The following is a 15,897-nucleotide window of genomic DNA, read 5'->3' on the forward strand; positions in this document are numbered from 1 at the left end:
TGTAGTTTCCGAGTCACCTTCAAAGGTAGCCCCACGTAGAGTGCATTGCAGTAGTCCAAGCGGGAGATAACCAGAGCATGCACCACTCTGGCGAGACAGTCCGCAGGCAGATAGGGTCTCAGCCTACGTACCAGATGGAGCTGGTAAACAGCTGCACTGGACACAGATTTGACCTGTGCCTCCATGGACAGCTGTGAGTCCAAAATGACTCCCAGACTGCGCACCTGGTCCTTCAGGGGCACAGTTACCCCATTCAGGACCAGGGAATCCTCCACACCTGCCTGCCTCCTGTCCCCCAAAAACAGTACATCTGTCTTGTCAGGATTCAACCTCAATCTGTTAGCCGCCATCCATCCTCCAACTGCTTCCAGACACTCACACAGGACCTTCACCGCCCTCACTGGTTCTGATTTAAAAGAGAGGTAGAGCTGGGTATCATCCGCATACTGATGAACACCCAGCCCAAACCTCCTGATGATCTCTCCCAGCGGCTGCATGTAAATGTTGAAAAGCATGGGGGGGAGGACAGAACCCTGAGGCACCCCACAAGTGAGAGCCCAGGGGTCTGAACACTCTTCCCCCACCACCACTTTCTGAACACGGCCCAGGAGGAAGGAGTGGAACCACTGTATGACAGTGCCTCCAGCTCCCAGCCCCTGAAGACGGTCAGGGGTTTAGTTCCAAGATTCCAGCTCACCCTGAAAGCATCCGCAACCATCTCTGCTCCTCTGTGATTAGTCCACTTGGAAATGCCCACGAAGAACTCTCTACCTGTAAAAAAGGCATTAAGAAGATGGAGAATACTAGAACCGGCAATAGTTCAAAGGGCAAGCCAGATTCCTGAGGTTTAGCTCTCCCCAGACCTGCATAACAACACTGGTTTATCTCTTCCCATCTCAGATCTGACTACGACTGCAGCCTTAAAGCTACAATCATGGAATGTATGTGGAGAGGGCAACAACAGGGCGAGGTTATTGCTGGCTCAGGTGTGGAAACAGCAAATATTGCCTACAATAGGAGAGTGGCAGTACAAGGTTATGGAGTATGCAGAAAAAGCTAAACTAACAGCAAAAAAATTGACATCAGAGTGACGAAACATATCAAAAAGAATGGGGAAAAAAATTGTGTTATATATAGAGAAGACAATGTGAAATAGGGAAACCGGTAGAACTAAAATAAACCTCATAATGGGAAAACACAAGAAATTTATAGTATCAAAATGAATTAAAAATGTATCTTAGGACTATTGTTGAACAATATTTGTAAATATAGACAGACAACAAGAATTGTATATATACAAAGATTTATTTGTTTACAGACATTTTATTGAAAAAATCGAAGAACAATTATATATAAAATGGACAAAGACAATGCGAAAAGTTAAAGACGACATAAAAAAGCCGGAAGGAGGGAAGTCAGCTCGGGAGAGCAAGAACAAATGTGAAACATAATGTATGTGTATGTATAGTATGTAACTAAAAATTCAATAATCATCTTAAAAAAAGAGGAATGTATGTGGAGAGGAGAGAGGGCTTCATTTGCACCAGGTTTCTGCCCTAAAATGCATTTAGCAAATAGCAAGAGGCAGTCCTGGAACATACAGATCCGTGCTGGCGAGAGTGCCTCGGAGCATGCATTAAGTGCAGCTCCCTCCCTTCATGAATGCCCACCTGCAGACATCTGGTATTGGAGGGCAAATCTGACTTCCAGGCAGCTTTGAGTGTGTGTGTTGTGTGTGTGTGTTGTGTGTGTGTGTGTGTGTTTTATTAGAACAGAAACTAACCAGCCCCCAGGGGTGGGGGGAAACCCTCAACAGAATCTCATCAAGTTCTCCACCGCCCTCAGTGCTACCATCATCATTTACATGGCACTTCCACTATGAAAAGCAGTTTCGAAGGCTTAGTCACCCTTACCGCAGAACAAAGAAACGAAAACCCCGTGGTGTACTTACAAATCCCCATTTTATCAGGTTAACCCAAATGCAAAGTTCCCTCCGTCTTCTGGACCTCCCCGCTCCTGAGAGAAGGGCCATCGTCCTCACTGGCAGAGGAGTCATTTACCTGTGAACAGGACATCACTCCCATCCAAGGTGGCTCCTTCATCTGTAACCTCCACCACGCGCAGTTTTAGCTCCTCCAAGACCTTCTTGACACTGCTGATCTGGGAAAGCACCAGGGATAGAGGAAGAGATCAGACATTTTCTAGCGCATCCCCTTTCCTTAACACCTCTTCATGCAACTCTCAACCCAGGCTCGACACAGTATACCTGAAGGAGAGTCTCCACCCCCATCGTTCAGCCCGGACACTGAGGTCCTCCTCCGAGGGCCTTCTGGTGGTTCCTTCACTGCAAGAAGCGAAGTTACAGGGAACCAGGCAGAGGGCCTTCTCAGTAGTGGCACCCGCCCTGTGGAACACCCTCCCATCAGATGTCAAGGAAATAAATAACTACAGTGGTACCTCAGGTTAAGAACTTACCATCCGTAGGCATTCGCTCCATAACACACACAGACATTTCCCCTTACTTTCTAGGAGGAAAAAGGTGAGTGTTATGGTGCAAAAAATACGGTTATTCATTCTGGAGGTCCATTCTTAACCTGAAACTGTTCTTAACCTGAGTTACCACTTTAGCTAATGGGGTCTCATGCTGCCGCCACTGCACAATTTCTGTTCTCATCCTGAAGCAAAGTTCTTAACCCGAGGTACTATTTCTGGGCTAGCGGAGTCTGTAACCTGAAGCATCTGTAACCCGAGGTACCACTGTATCTGACTTTTAGGAGACGTCTGAAGGCAACCCTATTTAGGGAAGTTTTTAATATTTGATGTTTTATTGTGCTTTTAATTCTATTGGGAGCAGCCCAGCATGGCTGGGGAAACCCGGCCAGATGGGTGAGGTATAAGTAATTAATTAATTAATTAATTCATTCATTATTATTGGCTCCCATCAAACGTTGCCATTTGACAGACAGGCCCCAGGGGCCACAAAATGGACGCTATACGCAAGCCTCCATAAACCACTCCCCACAGTGGCCTGCCTCAAGATCTCCCTGTTCGGCGGCTCCCCAAATTGCTTTACTCCACGCCTGCCCAACAACAGGAGTCGGTGCTGTTCTGGCTTCTGAGATTCAGATTTATTTTTTTCTTGTTTTCCTCCTCCAAAAACTAGGTGCGCCTTGTCTTGTGGTCTGGTGCGTCTTATAGAGCGAAAAATACGGTAAGCACACAATTCTGCATAGAATTCCAGACAGGCAGATATTCTCAGGACAAGAATTGCCAGAAAGCCCAAACTGTGATCTGGCGCACGGATTTATAGCAGAGTTTAATTCAAGCCCTGGTTATATAAGGGGGGTGTGGGGACTCAGAGGGCCAGAACGGCCTCCAGAAAATCTGCATGGACTTTCGTTTCATTTTCATTCCACAGACACTTCTGGGCCAGGCTTATTTCACAAATGATTCACAGGCCTCTCTCTCACACAGACCAAGATTTCAATTTAATTAATTGAAGTCAGCAATGGGATGTACTATCGGGTTTTGACCACAGCAAAGATTTCCCTTTATCATATTATGAATTTTTGCTTTGGACTTCCTCCTGTTTTACACACTCTTATAACCTCAGGATACTTCCGCATTCTCGTTCTTAGCTCGACAGTCTATTTACATTTTTTCACCCTCCATGCCATAGTTCACATATTACTGGTAGCTTTATAAAAAGAGAGAACAAAGGGAATTAATAGAAGGATGTGTGCTTTTTATAAAAACTGCAGGGCGAGCCTTTAAAAAACGTTGCTTTATTCTCTTTGATGTTTTAAGCTATGCATATTTTTGATCATCTTAAGTCACTTTGAGGCATTTTATTGAGTGTGACAAATAAATGTGAAATAAATAATAATAATAATAATAATAATAAACAACTTCAGAAACAAAGGGTTAACCATCAGCACCCCAGACTGAGGGCTGCTTCATGCAAAAAGTTGCATCTTACACAGATATGCAATGACTGTCCTAGATGCTTTAGCTGAGATTCCTGCATTGCAGAGGGTTAGGCTGGATGATATTTGGGGTCTTTTGCAACTGTACAGTTCCATGATTCTATGTGTGATGGCCTGGGACTCAGAACCAGAGGGGTCTCAGTCTGCACCGGATCCTTTGCCTCAGGCATCATCTGAACCAAGTCTGGGGCCTGATCCTGAAGAGTCCCGGTCTGCACAGGTGCCCCTACAACAAACATCAGCTGGGCCAAGTCAGGGGCCTGAGCCTGCCCTGGCTCCAGATGTGGGGATTACCTCGTTGCCTTCAGCTGGGCCATCACTTACAGCTGCTCCACTACCAGTTGGGTCAGGGGAGGCTGAGGCGGCCTCTGGGTCTAGTAACCCACCGACATCTCCAGAGCTGCAGAGACTGAGGTCTGAGAGAAGGAGAGACCTGAGTACTCGCAGGAGGAGTGCTCGCCTTTGGGCGAAACAGGGAGGTGAGTCACCGGGGGATCAGGACCGGCCGCTACCCCGACAAAGATAAAAGGCTGTCGGATCCCGCCCCAGGTTGTGGGAGCAACATTGCTGTATGCCAGATCCTGCCTGAGATCCTGTACCTGTCCTTGCCTGGTATTCTGCCTTGGCCCTGTCGGACAGACTCCTAGTGGAACCTTTGGAATCTGGACCGGACCTGGACCGCGTTTCACGGGTTATCCCCGGACCCAGCACACTATGACTGCATGTGTGTCTATTTTGCCAGGTTTACACAGGATCCCACCGCTGTAAGATGTACCCTTTGTACAAAGGAGGTGACCAAAACACTACACTTAGAACAAACTCAAACAAATACTAAGCATAGGAAAGCCCATCAAAATCTATCTCCTCAAGTGCCCCAGAAGCTGGCCTCAGGAACTTTGTGCGACCCCTGAACTGGAAACCTGGTGAACTGGAGCACACATAAAACAATGACTGGGCTCCCCAGCATTACATCTACCAACATGAACCTCCTTCTTCACATACAAAAAGTAAAAGGCACTTGTTAGGTGCCGTCCCTACCATTAGGCAGAGGGAGGTGGCTAAGTGTTGGTGCTGACCTTTAAAGCCCTAAATGGCCTTGGTCCAGTATACCTGAAGGAGCGTCTCCACCCCCATCGTTCAGCCCGGACAATGAGGTCCAGTGGTGAGGGCCTTCTGGCGGTTCCCTCACTGCAAGAAGCCAAGCTACAGGGAACCAGGCAGAGGGCCTTCTCAGTAGTGGCACCCGCTCTGCAGAACGCCCTCCCACCAGATGTCAAAGAGAAAAACAACTACCAGACTTTTAGAAGACATCTGAAGGCGGCCCTGTTTAGGGAAGCTTTTAATGTTTAATAGGTTATTGTATTTTAATATTCTGTTGGAATCCGCCCAGAGTGGCTGGGGAAACCCAGCCAGATGGGTAGGGTATAAATAATAAAATATTATGAATAACTCTGGCAGCTGGTTTGGGGTGTCATGAAAGGGTAAATATCATTTTTTATTATTGCATTTTGACTCCCAGAGGTGCTTACAGGACTCCCTGAGAAAATAACTCCCTGACTACTTTGCTCCTCAATTTGATGGACAGGGCATGAGGGGAGAAAGAAGAGAAGCCATTTGCTAAATTGCCTCGGGCAGTGAAATGTCTTGGGCCAAGCCAACACTGTGTCAACATGATAATGTGTGTACAGAGTGGTCAGCCAGCTGGATCTATTGTGGTGCCTTTGCTTCGATAATTTCCAACTTGCACAAGAGCCTTTTTTAAACTTGTTCCAAGGGAAACTCAGTACTTTTCACGTTCCTTTTATTTAAGCTGCAGAAAGGCGTTCTGTAAATGCTCTGAAGCCCTTTTCAAAGGGTTTCAAAAGGCCAACTCCGTTCCGCTGAGGGGTGGGGGTGGGGAAGGCATTCCATGCATGCTCAGAGACACCGCAAATGAGTTGCCAGGAGGTTGCTGTTGTTTTAAAAAAACAGAAACAAAATAAAGATGGCAGCATATGGCACGGAAGCAATAGTTAGACAGGGAGTTCATGGGTGAAGGTGCCCCAAAACACTTATATTTATTTTAACTAAAAGCATAAGAAGAAAAACACAAAAGAGAGAGAGAGAGAGAGAGAGAGAGAGAGAGAATGAATCAACTTCTGTCTGGCAGTAATTAGCAGAGAGAGGCAAGGAAATGTGGACCCTTTAAGAGGTGCCAAATATTCTCCAGGGCTTGGGTAGAGTGTGTATGGACACACAATTCTATATTCAGCACACTGCATTAGAGCAGGGAGGTGGGTCATGAGAATGGCGGATGGCCGGGCGGGTGGGAAGGAGGCACGATGCCAACTGCTGAGGCAACCGGCCAGGCGGCTTGCCTCAGCGCTCCGGGGACACGGGTGGGATTAGTCCCAGAGGTTCCTACAGAGGAACAGATGGGACCTGCGATTGACAGGGTTTAACTAACAGCTAGCTGGCGACCGGCTGCTCTCCCCCGCCCCCACCCTTTCGAAGGCAGCAAATCCACTAGGACAGGATTGGAACCTTAACAGGGCAATGCTGTGCATGTTTACTCAAGAGCAAGACTCGCCCACAGATGAGGCTGGCAAATGTATTTAAGGCAGCCGTTTGCCGCCTCACGGAAGCATGTTATGACTAACTTTGAGAACGCTCCCGACTTATCCCCGTGACCTTGTCACACCCTCAATAATAGCCCATTAAAATTTAAAAAGAAATAAAAACCAACCGTAGCAATCTGGCACAAGGACTGGGCTTATACTCGGGCTTCAAAGGCCTAAAGGTTAGTACAGTCACACCTCGGGTTACAGACGCTTCAGGTTGCATTTTTTTGGGTTACGGACTACCGAAACCTGGAAGTACCGGAACGGGTTACTTCCGGGTTTCAGCGGTCGCACATGCGCAGAAGCGCTATATTGCACTTTGCGCATGTGCAGAAGCGCTGAATCACAACCCACACGTGCACAGACGTGGGTTGCAAATGCTGTGGGTTGCGAACGTGCATCCCACACGGATCACATCTGCAACCCGAGCGTCCACTGTAAACGCTCACTGCCAAGTTAGTAAATAGCCATTTCCTAGAGTGCTTCAAAACTGCCTCCGGGCAACCAGGCAAGGACGTTTGGGGGGGAGTGGGGGGAATAAAAAAAGGTAAAGGTACCCCTGCCCGTACAGGCCAGTCTTGCCAGACTCTAGGGTTGTGCGCTCATCTCACTCTATAGGCCAGGAGCCAGCGCTGTCCGCAGACACTTCCGGGTCACGTGGCCAGCGTGACAAGCTGCATCTGGCGAGCCAGCGCAGCACACGGAACGCCGTTTACCTTCCCACTGGTAAGCGGTCCCTATTTATCTACTTGCACCCAGGGGTGCTTTCGAACTGCTAGGTTGGCAGCACTGGGACCGAGCGACGGGAGCGCACCCCGCCGCGGGGATTCGAACCGCCGACCATGCGATCGGCAAGTCCTAGGCGCTGAGGTTTTACCCACAGCGCCACCCACATCCCGGGAATAGCTCCCGGTAAATAAAAAGCGTAGCTCGCAAGATAACTGGCAACCCCAGCAGGTTTATTTGCAAGGTGATTCAACACAAACGAATTGAACAGCTTACCTCATCCCGCCGCGACGGCACCCATGGCCGCGTGAGCAGCGCAGTGTCTCCCTGTATCACGGCCAGGTCCCCCACCAGCGTGGAGCAGGGGAGACCCTCGTCCGCAGCCAGCTCAATGACCTGCAGCCCTAGCTTCTGGCGCAAGATGCCCGTGTAGACGCCGTACTGTCGGTGGGCCTTGGCCAGGTCCACAGGCTCAGCCCCGCCATCGGACGCGTCTGCCGCCGTCTCTGCCGTGCCGAAGGAGGAAGGGATGCAGCGGACAATGGCATGGGTATACTTGCCAAAGGAGGAGACGCTGGCCATGGTCTGGAAGGGAGGAACAGAGGGATGAACCGTTGAGCTGGCTGGCTGGCAAGCCGCTCCTCTCGCTCAAGTCTGAGGGGCAATACAATGAATTGCCCCGGTCAGCTCTTGAGAACGAGGGAGAACCAGTTCAGGCCCAGAGGAAACAGAGCTTGGATTTTTCTTGTTGCATTCATATCATTCCTCACTGAATCTCCACAACAACCCTGTGAAGTAGGTTAAACTGAGAGGCAGCAACTGGTCCAGGGTCACTCAGGGAGCTTTCTGGCCCAGTGGGGAATCGAACCTTGGTCTCCCAAGTCCTAGTCCAACACACTAACCACTGCACTGAGAGTCAGCATGACAGAAAGCCAGGAAGTTCTGGGTTCAAATACCTGCTCGGTCACGAAGCTCACCAAACCTATCATGCTGTCTCGGGCCTACCCACCTCATAGGGGTGTTGTAACAATAAACGGGATCTTTCCATGCCCTGAGCTTTCTTAGGGGAGGACCCAGCTCTGCATGACTCAAACACCTGTCATTCTAGAATGAGCGGGTGGGTCCAGTTAACAGTATTTCTCAGGAAATGTTAGGATACCATTTCTGAAGGCGTAAGATGGCCGCCAAACAGGCGCCAGCATGTGCTATGGTGGTGGTGGTGGGACAAAGGTTGGGAGTAGGGCTGGGCGATATCAGCTTTTCATTATTATTTTTTTAATGATATTTATTGGAATTTTCAAAATGTTACAAAATAAAATAGAGACAAAGAAAAATGCAAAATAAAAATAATTAACAAATTAAAAAAGAAAAAAGACAAACCCCTCCCACCATATAGATACAGATTCAAACAAAAAAAGAAAAAAATACAACAATACATCACAAACAATTAAAAACATTAAAAAAAAACAAATTCATTATTTCCAAATCCTCAACTGTCATTACCTTCTTTCTTAGACCTCCTCCTCCTCCCTTTCTTTGTATCCTAGTTGTTAATTATCCCAGCAAATCCTTTCCATATTTCATAATATTCTGTCATTACATTACCCTAAACTGTTTTAGTCTTATCTTTCTATAATAAGATAAATCTTAAAGCTTAAAACTTAAATCTTGCCCTTACCAGCTTCTCATAACCATAACATTCTTTCATAATTCTTTAAACATTTTTGCTAAAGCCAAGTAATTTCATTCCAACATTTTTCTAATGTTCATCCATTTTATAAAACAGTTCTAATGGTAGAGAAAAGAAATACAAACAAGTCCAATCTTCATCCAACGTCCCTTCCTCCTGGTTCCGGGTTTTGTCAGTCCTTATTATCACGTCGATCTAGCTCATTAACCTGGCAACCTTGTATCCGAGGCCCTCAAGTCTCTTCCATGTCCCTTCCGCAGCTCTTCTTCATATTTGTAGCTGTATTTTCCCTTGTCTCCTGCTCGTGATAGCTCCAGCTTGACAATATTTTTAGCCCTTCTCGACAGATCAGCCCCTTTTCCATATTCAACACTAAATTCCATATGGTATTTAACAGCATGTTTCAAAAACCCTCCAAGATTAAGAGCCCCCACAATCCCAAACATCTCACGGCCCATTGCCATATTTGAAAAGTCCAGACATCTCAGCATAGGGGGGTCAATCCAGCCCCCCATTTCCAAGCCAAACCAAACTTTTTCTTTCCAAATCTGGCTTTTTCCAAGTTCATTTGTCTTTTTTTTTTTATTATTTTTTTTATAATTAATTTTTATTCAAATTTACAATAACCAATCTACAATTTAACATCCCGTTTAACTTATACATCTTATAGACTTCCGTCAGCCTATCTGACAATTTCCATATTTTTCACAACATTTCACATTCCTTAAATTTATGTTGCACTTTAACCGTCCTTATTTTATCTTTTCATTTAAACAACATTCCTTACTATTCTCTTCACAAAGCTTCCTGAAATCCAACAAGCGTTATTTCCTGATCACACACAGTTTTGATATACTCTGTAAATTTGTTCCAGTCCTCGGTGAACCTCTGATCGCGTTGGTCTCGAATTTTACATGTTAATTTGTCCATTTCTGCGTATTCCATCAGTTTCATCCTCCATTCCTCCCTCGTTGGCATTTCTTCCTGTTTCCATTTTTGGGCCATCAAAATTCTAGCAGCTGTGACTGCATATCTAAATAGCTTCACATCTTTCTTTTCAACATCATTACCTAGTATACCTAGCAACAATGCTTCTGGTTTCTTTACAAACGTATATCTCATCATTTTTTTCATCTCGTTATAAATCATTTCCCAGAAGCTTTTCACTTTCTTACATTCCCACCACATGTGATAAAATGTTCCTTCTTTCTCTTGACATTTCCAACATTTATTACTAACTTTGAACATCTTTCCTAATTTCACTGGGGTTATATACCATCTATATAACATTTTCATCACATTTTCTTTTATCGTGGTACATGCGGTGAATTTCATTCCCTCTTTCCATAACCTTATCCAATCCTCAAATTGTATATTGTAACCAAAATCTTTAGCCCATTGAATCATTGCCGTTTTAACTTCCTCATCTTTTGTATGCCATTCAAGTAATAGTTTATACATTTTTGACAATACTTTTACATCACTATTCAAAATTTCTTGCTGAAACTTTGATTTTTTCCCTGAGTATCCTTTCTCCCGCATCTCTTTTTTAAACATTGCATTCAGTTGAAAATAATGCAGCCAATCATACACCTTTTCTTTAACCTCTTCATATGGTTTCAAATTCCATTTATCACCTTCTTTAATTATTAAATTTTCATATGTAATCCAATCTCCTGTCATATTGACTTTTTTCGTACTCATTATCTCCAGTGGGGATAACCACATTGGTGTTTTCGGCTCTAATAGGTTTTTATACCTATTCCATACTTCGATTAACGTACCTCTAAAGATATGACTTTCAAAACCTCTATGCACTCTGTTTTTATCACACCATAAATAAGCGTGCCACCCGAATCTGTTGTCATGTCCCTCCAAATCTAACAATTCCGTATTCTCCAATTTTATCCATTCTTTCAACCAGCAAAGACACGAAGCCTCATAATATAACTTCAGGTCTGGCAGGGCAAAGCCTCCTCTTTCTTTTGCGTCTGTTAATATTTTAAATTTAATTCTTGGCTTTTTGCCCTGCCAGATATATTTTGACATTGTTCTTTGCCATTCTTTAAATATATTCACTCCTTTAATTATTGGTATCATCTGAAACAAGAACAACATTTTCGGTAGCACGCTCATTTTTATTGTTGCGATTCTTCCCCAGAACGATAATCTCATTCTTGCCCATACGTCTAAGTCACGTTTAATCTTATTCCAAACTGGTACATAATTATTTTGAAACAAGTCAATATTTCTAGGAGTTAACGTGATTCCTAAGTACTTTACTTTTTTTACCACATTCATTTCTGTTTGCTGCTGTATTTCTTCTATAACTTCTTGATCTAAATTTTTGACCATTATTTTGGTTTTTTTCCTGTTTAATTTAAAACCAGACACCTGACCAAAATATTCAATTTCTTCTATCACTTCTTTAACACTCTGTATAGGATCCTCTATAGTTATGACCAAGTCATCGGCAAAGGCCTTAACCTTATATTGATTGTCACCCACAGTTACTCCTTTTATATTTTCATTGTTTCTTATGGATCTTAGGAAGACCTCCAGGACCGAGATGAATAACAGCGGGGATAACGGACACCCTTGTCTTGTACCTTTCATTATGGCAATATCTTCTGTTATAACGTTGTTCACAATTAATTTTGCTCTCTGTTCTGAATATATTGCCTTTATACCACTTAAGAAAGATTGACCCACATCCATATATTCTAAATTCTTTAGCATAAATTCCCAATAGATGTTATCGAAGGCCTTCTCAGCGTCCACAAAAATCAACATCGCTTGTTTATCCTTCCCGCTTGACAAGTATTCAATTATGTTAATTACATTTCTTATGTTATCTTTCATTTGTCTCCCGGGAAGGAAACCCGCTTGATCCTTATGTATCATTTCATTCAAAACCTTTTTCATCCTATTTGCCAGAATATTTGCAAACATTTTATAATCATTATTCAATAACGAAATTGGCCTATAGTTTTTAACCTGCATTAAATCCGAATCTTGTTTGGGAATTAACGTTATGTATGCTTCCTTCCATGTTTCAGGTAGTTCTCCTTTTTCCAATATCTTATTCATTTGTCAAGTCCGAAAACTCATATTCCTGTTGGGCCTGTTCTGTCAAAACACACTCCTGATTTAATTCCTGAGTGGGCTCCACATATTTTCCCACTGCCTGTTCCAAATTTCTAGCCGAGGTCGCCATCCAATTCACCTTTTCATGTAATTGTTCCAGTAGGGCATTTGTTTTATAAAAGACACACAACAAGGTTTCTGAATACATTGTCCCGCAAGGTCAAATGCCTGTTCCCACGATTGTAATCTATAACAGCTGCCGGCTCCATGGAGTTGGTTACAGTTTCACAGTCTCCCTCTAGGGGGAAAACTTCTATTTGTTCTTGCAACAGAGTTTCCCCTTTTAAGATACTTTGTCAATATTTATTCCTTTCAAATGCGAAGAGGAACAATGGAATCACTATGTTTCTCTTCTTTTCGCTATCTGTCAAAAACACTTATTTCTGGTCAATGAACTTCAAACGTCGGTCCTGACACCCCCGCTCCAGTATCAGGACGGAGGAAAGTTACTTTACTTTAAACTCACTTTAAACAGTCTAAAAATGATCCTCCCCCTTCTCCTGCTTTCAAAGGGGGGTTCCACAATTATAGATGATGGAATCCAGTCCTTTAAAGACGATTTTCTTAGCTCTAGTTTATGTTGTCTTTGCTTTATTCTGTTTACAAAAGAACAGAAGGCTGACTTCCTGTTTAGACCTTCCCGTTCCGTACCAAATTAAAATAGGTATTTTAAGATCCAATTCTTTTCTGCTCGCTAGTCCTTATTTGATGTCCAATTGTTCAGAATCTAAGTACTCACGAGTGCTTGTTTTAAAGTCCAAATTGTCCCAGGAAAGAGGCAGCGCTCTCCGGCAACGGCTATGTGGCTTCGCTCCACGGAAATAGCCGTTGACTCTCAGCACCGCGCCACTTCCCCCTCTTCACTTCGGAGCCCGTTAGTGGGTTCCTTAGCGAGTTGGGGGGGCGCTAAAGGTGCCCGCCGAGTCCCATGGTCACAGGATTCATCCGCCTGTGATTTTTGAAAGGGTCCCCGCTTCGCCGTAGCGGAGAAGACCCGTTTCCCGCGGAGCTATTCCCTCCAGTTCAGAGGGAGTCCGCCATTGCCGGTGGCGCCACCCCGGAAGTCTCCGATATCAGCTTTTCAAGGTCACTATGTATCACCAGCCAAACATCGTGATATAATAATAATAATACAGTGGTACCTCGGGCTACATACGCTTCAGGTTACAGACTCCGCTAACCCAGAAATAGTGCTTCAGGTTAAGAACTTTGCTTCAGGATGAGAACACAAATCGTGCTCCAGCAGTGCGGCAGCAGAGGGAGGCCCCATTAGCTAAAGTGATGCTTTTCATATATGACCTGTTTTTTTACTTTTTTATTCTCTTTTTGTTCCCATTTTCTTTATTCTGATATCTTACATTTCATTTCACTGTGTTATCATGAATAGCATTGTATAGAGGTATAAATAACTGTAAATATGAAAAGGGACAAAATATTCTCTAATTCCTTTTCCTTGGATAGATGTATTTGTTTTTCTCTTTTGTATTTTCTTTTGTTGTGATTATGTATGTATTTTAACTTGTATTGAATAAAATTATCTATTAATTTTTTTTAAAAAAAAGAGCTAAAGTGATGCTTCAGGTTAAGAACAGTTTCAGGTTAAGTACAGACCTCTGGAACGAATTAAGTACTTAACCCGAGGTACCACTGTAATAATAATTCATTATTTATACCCCACCCATCTGGCTGGGTTTCCCCAGCCACTCTGGGCGGCTTCCAACGAAATATTAAAATACAATAGTCTATTAAACATTAAAAGCTTCCCTAAACAGGGCTGCCTGTTTACTGTTACTGACACATCTCAATGTTGAAAATCGGAGGGAGGAGCAAGCTGCAGTGGTGGTTTCACGCTGAAGCCTTGCGGGGCCGGGGCCAACGCAGCTTGTTCCTCCCTCTGCATGCTGGGTGCTGGAAGTGGAGGGACCCAGTTTCACTTGCAATATACCACTGGGTGAAGGCACCATTGCGCTCTACTCCTCAAACCAGTCCTGGGCAATGTATCACAACATTGCCCAGGGCTACTCACTAGGTTAGTCTTAGGCAAGGCTTTCTTCCAAATAATTCACCTCTGAGCTATTCATTCATTCGATCTCTTGCCCTTCACTATAAGGATCCCAGGACGAGTGGAAACAGCAAAGGCAGAACAATGTAAAAACAAAATGAAAACATCCAGCCATACACAACAACAGGGCTGCGGTGATGAGAGACACCTAGCCATGTACACACCCTATTATCAAAGGAAATGTTCTGGTTAATTGAAGAAACTGCTGGAATCGCAGACACAAATCCTAAGCAGCAGTCTTATCTACGTAACAACAACAATATTGATATGCCACTTAATGCCAAAATAGGCTTCTAAGCCGTATGTGAAGTGCAAATAGCAGATACACAAGCATGGAAGTAGGAACATTCATAATTAAAATGCATTCCTAATTAAAATACGCAATAAGACAATCCCATTAAAAACAACACAGCAATTAAAACAGGAGGTTCAGATTAAGAGATTGAGGAAGTGCGAGCGTAAACAGGTGTCTCTTCAAAAGCCAGCAGAATGCCAAAATGGATGGAGCCTCTCGTACACCGAGACAGACCCCTGGCCCTTCTAGTCTGCTGTTACTAGTCTATTCTTAGGGGATGTGGTGGTGCTGTGGTTTAAACACTAAACCTCTTGGGCTTGCCAATCAGAAGGTCGGCAGTTTGAATCCTCATGACGGGGTGAGCTCCCGTTGCTCTGTCTCAGCTCCTGCCTACCTAGCAGTTTGAAAGCACGCCAGCGCAAGTAGATAAATAGGTACCACTGTAGCGGGAAGGTAAACATCATTTCCATGCACTCTGGCTTCTTTCACGGAGTCCCGTTGCACCAGAAGCGGTTTAGTCATGCTGGCCACATGACCAGGAAAACTGCCTGTGGACAAGCGTCGACTCCCTTGGCCTGAAAAGCAAGATGAGCGCTGCACCTCATAGTTGGATTTGACTGGACTTAACCATCCAGGGGTCCTTTACCTTTACCTATAGTCAATTCTTAAAAAGCAGAGACATCACCTTGCCGACAAAGGTCCGTATAGTTAAAGCTATGGTTTTCCCAGTAGTGATATATGGAAGTGAGAGCTGGACCATAAAGAAGGCTGATCGCCGAAGAACTGATGTTTTTGAATTATGGTCTGGAGGAGACTCTTGAGAGTCCCAGGGACTGCAAGAAGATCAAAGCTATCCATTCTGAAGGAAATCAGCCCTGAGTGCTCACTGGAAGGACAGATCCTGAAGCTGAGGCTCCAATACTTTGGCCACCTCATGAGAAGAGAAGACTCCCTGGAAAAGACCCTGATGTTGGGAAAGATGGAGGGCACAAGGAGAAGGGGACGACAGAGGACGAGATGGTTGGACAGTGTTCTCGAAGCTACAAACATGAGTTTGACCAAACTGCGGGAGGCAGTGGAAGACAGGAGTGCCTGGCGTGCTCTGGTCCATGGGGTCACGAAGAGTCAGGCACGACTAAACAACAACAATAGTCAATTCTATAGCAATGGCCCACTGTTTGAGGTGCTTGGGATCAGCCTATAACCTTCTGCAGGCCAAAGCACTGTCCTTCAAACCCTCCCCCCTTAGATTGTGATCCTTTAGGCAGCATTGATAAATGTGAGTTTAATGACATTGCTGTGGGACACGCTGAACCCAAGGGATAATGGTGGGCTAGGAATATAACACAGACACTTGCATGTGTGTGTGTGCGCGCACACACTTTGACTAC

General features: G+C 44.5%; 2 protein-coding genes across 4 annotated transcripts in view; one reads left to right on the plus strand and one right to left on the minus strand.

Moving 5' to 3' along the window:
• Nucleotides 1-15,897, plus strand: part of LOC310757070 (uncharacterized protein) — a 179,530-nt gene that overhangs the window by 52,528 nt on the left and 111,105 nt on the right. The window lies entirely within an intron of this gene.
• DDAH2 (DDAH family member 2, ADMA-independent) overlaps nt 1-15,897 on the minus strand; it is a 44,882-nt gene that overhangs the window by 8,504 nt on the left and 20,481 nt on the right. For all 3 annotated transcript variants that reach the window (XM_083602384.1, XM_083602385.1, XM_083602386.1), the window contains exons 2-4: nt 7,589-7,897; nt 2,061-2,160; nt 698-771 (exon numbers count right to left, since the gene is read on the minus strand). In XM_083602384.1, the coding sequence (XP_083458510.1) occupies nt 698-771; nt 2,061-2,160; nt 7,589-7,894 (480 nt within the window). In that variant the 5' untranslated portion in view covers nt 7,895-7,897. The remainder of the gene's footprint in view (nt 1-697; nt 772-2,060; nt 2,161-7,588; nt 7,898-15,897) is intronic.

Source organism: Podarcis filfolensis (assembly GCF_964270895.1).
Source record: "Podarcis filfolensis genome assembly, chromosome: 2".
In the NCBI taxonomy this organism is placed as follows: domain Eukaryota; kingdom Metazoa; phylum Chordata; class Lepidosauria; order Squamata; family Lacertidae; genus Podarcis; species Podarcis filfolensis.